This window comes from Lupinus angustifolius, chromosome LG12 (assembly GCF_001865875.1).
Source record: "Lupinus angustifolius cultivar Tanjil chromosome LG12, LupAngTanjil_v1.0, whole genome shotgun sequence".
Lineage (NCBI taxonomy): Eukaryota > Viridiplantae > Streptophyta > Magnoliopsida > Fabales > Fabaceae > Lupinus > Lupinus angustifolius.
The window spans coordinates 15,232,071-15,238,070 of NC_032020.1; the positions used below are offsets into that span (position 1 = coordinate 15,232,071).

Here is a 6,000-nt window from a genome sequence, read left to right on the forward strand (position 1 = left end):
CCTGGCCTTGTACTTTTGAACCCTTCTGAGCAACTTCGTTATTATTGTTTTTGACGATGACATGAATTATTGTTTTTAATGCTTCCAAAAACGGACCAACTTTATTCTTCGTTTGCTCAATTCTTTTGGCCGACATAGAACAAATCTACTACTGTTTTATTATTTTGGTGAAGAAATCTACAATTGACAACCTTGAAAAGATGCTGTGGTCATTTTGTATTTATTTTTATTCAGTTAATATTTTTTACTAAACCTGTCATTGAAGTGAATTATGATAATTTTTTTTACCGTCCTCTACTAAGTAAAATAAATAATAAATATCCCTTGTTTACAAGCGTACCGCATGAACCAACGTGGTTGATGGCCATAGAAATTATCAGGAAATGATATAAAAGGAGTGTACCAGTGGACTAAAAACGGAGCCATATATTTGGGCCTTAATCAAACTATATACGACTCTAAAGCATGTTGTTCTATATCAAATTCAATGCTTCACCTGCCTAGCTGACCATACGTATACTTTTGTTTATAAATGTAATATTTGTGTACTGATGTAAAAATTTATACATGATCAATGTATCATTCATCGTTTATTTGTATTTTTTCCGAATAATCAATAATAGATGATATAATAACAATGTATAAATCTTGTACATTATAAGTGCATACATTTTTCTCTCTTTGTTTATTATTTTTTTTTATATTTCTGAAACGATAAAGGATAAATTAATGGACTTAGGGCAGCTATGCTATATTGATTGAGCGTGATATTGATAATCTAACTACTAGAAAGAGAGAGAAATCTGTATTATCAGAGGTGCACATACATGGATTATTGCCCTATTATGTTTACATCATCACCAAACACCTTTCCTCTCTTCCCGGAACACTAACTCTTAGCCAAATTCATGAACATTTTGATTTTAGGGGCAAATACAGACATTCATTTCAGTAACCTAGTATTGTCTACATTTCTGTGGAACAACATTTAGATAACGTTATACCTTTGTTTGATTGATAAATTTAATATTTATGTATCAATAATGGAAATGAATGATGTATTATGTATTTACAGTGTAAAGAAATTTAACGGACATTACATAAATATTAAAACATATTACCTCACTTATCAATATCAGATCAAGAAAGAGCATTTCCAATGTAGTGGTAATTGATAAATGTAGTAGATGTAGAAGTAAATAGATAACTCTAGATGGAGAATCATTGAGCATGTGTATGATTGTGATTACAATACAATCTGTCTTGTCCAATTATGCCCATAGTTTAACCCCAACTGTAACTAACTTACAAACCCCATAAGAAGGTGACCCCATTATGCCTATTTCAAACCAAACCACTCTCTCAATCTCTTTTTCCCTTCTGTTCCAAAAACAAGTTTTTTTCCAACCTTATTTTGCAGGCTATTATATACTATTATGCTAACATGATAATGTGATATTTTCATTCAACTTTCCAAGCATAGACAAACAAGCAAAACTCTGATGAACCACTAACACTAAATCCCTCCACTGACTCATAGCTCTTTATATGAGTAGATAGTGAAGGTGATGATAATGATAACATAGATGATGAAGATGACAAATTAGGCTTAAAAATGAATAAAGCATGCTTTAAACCAGGACTAAAGAGCCAATCATGAACATCCCAATATACCTCAACTCTCATTTTGCTGAGATGAATTGACTCATTCCCTCTAAATTTCCATTGCAAGTGCTTCACATGAATCACCAAGTGCCCATCAATCTTTATCTCCATCTCAGGCTGCACACCATTCTCATGATGAAAATCACCACCACTATTCCCTTTGTTAATCTTGCACTCAATTGAAATCTCATGCCAACTACCTTTCTCATGAAACTTGGCTCTAGTTGAAAACCTCTTCTTCCCAAAAATATGCTCTTTCTTTGAAACCAAAATAGGATCAATAAGTGCTGGCCTACAACCAGTTTTTCTATATGCTTCTTTCTTCAGATCACCAAGAAGCAGCACAACCTCTTCATCACAAACCACTGCCACATAGTACTCCGAGCTTGGTTCTGTTTCACCATTAAACTTTGCACCTTTAAGGTCCCAGAATATGTCAACAGATTTTCCATCTACCATGAATCTCTTTGAACCTTGTTTCCTCCAAAAGTACCATGGCTTTAGCTCAACCTTGCAGGTGTACTGTGTCTCCCCTTCTGGGCCATCCACTGATACTGATAAACCATGAAGCAACAAGTTTTTGCACCATGTGATTGTAATCAAGCGACACTGATCAGCAATCTTTGTTCTATACACTGACATGTATACACTTTGACCTGAACGAGTCACTGCTCCATGTTCATGACTTAACTTCTCAGTAGAAGAAAAGCAAGCAGGAATCACTATTGAATCTTGCATAGTTATAAAATATGATGAACTTTGAGAGAGTAAAGATGAGAAGATGAAAATAATAATAGGAAGTAGTTTTTATTTTACTTTAACATGAAGGAAGTGAGAAGTTGAGAGTGAGAGATCTTAGTCACAAGGTGTATATGAATGCTAGATGATGCTGCCAGAAGGGTTCTTGGCAGCATTAATTGGAAATAAAAAGAATAATTTTCAAACTGGGAGTGAGTGAGAGCGAGAGAAGAACAACTATTTTTATAGTCTACAGAATCTGCACCTCTGTTTAATCTATCTCATCTGTCACCTATTTTATAATATTTTAATTTTGGTTAAAATTCAACTTTTGAAGTTAAATCTATACTAACTTTTTGGAATCCAAGGTTGTTTTTGTCTACTACATTAAAGTGTGCTTACTTCCCGGCAAGTAAGAAGGAAAGAAGTCATTTTTCACCAGATTTGGTGTATAGATTTTTACAAACTTATGAGTCCTCTAGTCAGTAGTCATGGCAGGACATGATTATAGGACTATCATAAGGTCAAAAATTAATCAGGTCAAAACTGTTGGAAAAAAGAACAACGGTAATTTTTTTAAGGGTTGGCATATTTCTACTGTAATCCATGTTAGGTCAGGTGCCATATTATTTAGGATGAATATCATATGTCTTAATTTGTTGACTTATCCTACTAAATAATATAGTATTATACTATTTAAAAAATTTAGTTCACTATGTCAATAAAACATATTCATTCTTATGTGACATTTCTTTCTTGTTGTTGAAACTGTTGGGATGCTCAGCACATCCGAGGACGTAGGCACAATTGACTGAATTCCATTAACAAATTCTTCTTTTGTTTATTCTCTTCTATTTATGCACATTATTTGATTGCTTGTGGCCAACGCTGCGCAACGATAGCTTCTGTTGCACCAACAATTGATATCAGAGCCAATTAGTAGATGACTCTTAACCTATACATCAGATAATGGCTAGGCAAAAGAGGATGAAGGCGTGATGGCTATGTCAAAGGTAGTGACAAAAATAGAGTAGATGAGTTGAAGGAGAAGAAAACATGGCGAAACTGTAGTGGAGTGATATATGTTGATATAGAACCTTAGAAGTTCATGTACCAGGTTAGAATCAAGGTGAAGATTGAGACTCATGTATTGAGTTTGACGCAGAGACAATTGCTGACAATATCTCCTCTAGGTGTTGAGAGAAAGTGCTCATTTGGGATGAGAAGTAGAAGATCCTAATAGTGTGTCTGAGACAATGTCATAGTGAAGGATGTTAATTGTTAGCAGATCTACAAAAAGCATAGAGCCATTGACTGACTTTGATGTAAGGTATAACATGAGCATTGTCTTTGATGCAAGTTGTAACACGAACATTGGTAGAGATACTGAGGTGTGACATGGGCATTAACTTGATGCAAGGATGTGACACAGACATTAGTTAGCATTGACGAAAAGTGTGTGCTGTGGGTATACTCCTTATGGTGGAGTATGATAGTTCTTTTGAACTAGGATTGTCGGAGTAGACAATGGTGGTAGCGGTTGAGGCTTTCTAAGAAGCTCCAACGTTCAGTTTGACTAAGTATTGAAGATGACGATTGTTAGTGAATTTTTGTATAGAGGTTCCAATATATCGAAAGACTTCCTAGCAATAGGTGGCTAGGTGGCGTGTTTCATTCGATGGCGGTACAGGAAGCTGCACTATAAGTTTGGAGAGTTAGGCTCTTGGTAAATCACCAAGGATACTCAGATGGTCTATGATGTAGGGGAGTAGTTAAAATGAATTAAACATTGAACAAGGTGGAGTCATATATTCACTAAGGTGAGATTCTTGTGTAGATTTCCTAAAGAGCGAGATATTTGTCTATTCCAATCAAAGGTGTAGATTGTTGGGATGCTTGAAATATGTTATTACGTTAGTCTCACATTGTGTAGCATTGGAATAGAGTAGAGTAACCAATGATATATATTAAACTCAAGTTACTTGTTATAATGTGCACGAGATATATGCACCAGATATAAGCACAAAATAGAACCACCCCATGGGTAGGTGGGCCCTTGGGTGTGCTAGGGTTTGTAATCCTTATTCTCTGATGATATATTGGTGTGATAGGTGGGCCCTTGGGTGTGTTAGAGATATCAGGTTGAAACAAGTGATCTCTATCCATATTCCTAGTTGCATGTTACATTTGATTAAGTGTTTGCACTTAGCACATGTTTGACATAAATTATATATTTACGTTATAATTATATTCATTTGTGATTATAAAGTTTCACATTATAAGCTCAAAAAAATCATACCATCAAAATGAATAAGTGAACTTTTGTTTCCTTTTCTTGGTTTATAAAGTTCTTTTGTCAAATGAAACATAGTTTATAAAAGGGCTAATAAACCTAAATTAACCCAAAACAATCTATACCTTGTTCTGCTAATCTGCTTAGTTAGCTTATACTTTTTTCTCTTTATATTTCTCTAACATTTCCTTTTGTAGCTAAACATCTTTTACATCTCATTTAGGATCATATTGATATTTTTTTTTATGAATGTGAACTTAGAATTGCGTGAAGCTTTTCAATAGAAGCTTTTTTATATCAACAATTCAGCATATTGCATCCGGGTTGAAGCTTTTTCTATAACAAGGCTTGTAAAGTTAAAACTTTTCTTAAAGTTTCTGTCTGACATTTTTTAATTTTACTTCAAGTAAGGGAGGGAGGAGAATCTAAGGAGAGTGTTAGGTGGAGAAAAGGCCCAAGGAATCTATGGTTGCAGTTTCAGATCTGGACTTAAATTTTAAGCATTTTGCCTCCATACAAAGAAGCTTTGATGGGTTTCTAGTCAGAAACCTTAAATTTTGTAGATGGAATTTAGGAGATTAATGAAGTGGTTAAAAAAGTGAAAGATGGATAGCTTATAAGTATTTCATTTTATTTATTGCATTTGACCTTTTTGATTGCTCAGGTAAATTAGCTACCAGAATTGGCCACATGCAATTGGATGAGGTTCCAACTACTGATGAAATTAACAACTCACACCAGACCCTCACCAAAAAAGAAAATGAAAGCATTTAGTGAACATCTAACCTAAATTATTGTGCAGTATAAAGTTTGTTTAAATAACATCGCTCAAAGGAAAAGCAGAAATAGACTAGTGAACTGTAAAAGTTTTCTACTAGTCTTGCTGTGTGTGTCAGGAACAAGAGCAGACCACATTATTTCATATGAATGGAAATTGACCACTTTGAATTGCACAGTTTAATATTTTTGTTTGTAGGAGTTTTTTACATTATCTATATGTAGTTTATCATTTTGTTTATATTACTTAATTTAAGGATAGATGATGATTAATATATTAATGGAAAATTTTCTCAGTGTTGATGTGGGTTGACAATAAAATTATGAAAGTAGTGTAACTTTTATAAAAATTACGGAAGTAGTGTATTTTATGGGAACTCGTAACTCTCATCCACGACTTTACAAAAACTCGTGACTCAAAGACTTTATTGGAACTCGTGGCTTATATCTACGAGTGCCATTTTTTCTCTCTCCTCAAGTGTCCACGATTTCAATTTGTCCAATGTTGGTAAATCATATCAAAGCTA

At 34.0% G+C, this 6,000-nt stretch overlaps 1 protein-coding gene across 1 annotated transcript; it reads right to left on the bottom strand.

Annotated features, from left to right (window-relative positions):
• On the bottom strand, nt 1,211-2,645 carry LOC109361678. Its single transcript, XM_019607196.1, has one exon. It carries the CDS (start codon nt 2,401-2,403, stop codon nt 1,462-1,464), a length of 942 nt encoding a protein of 313 aa, XP_019462741.1. The 5' UTR covers nt 2,404-2,645; the 3' UTR covers nt 1,211-1,461.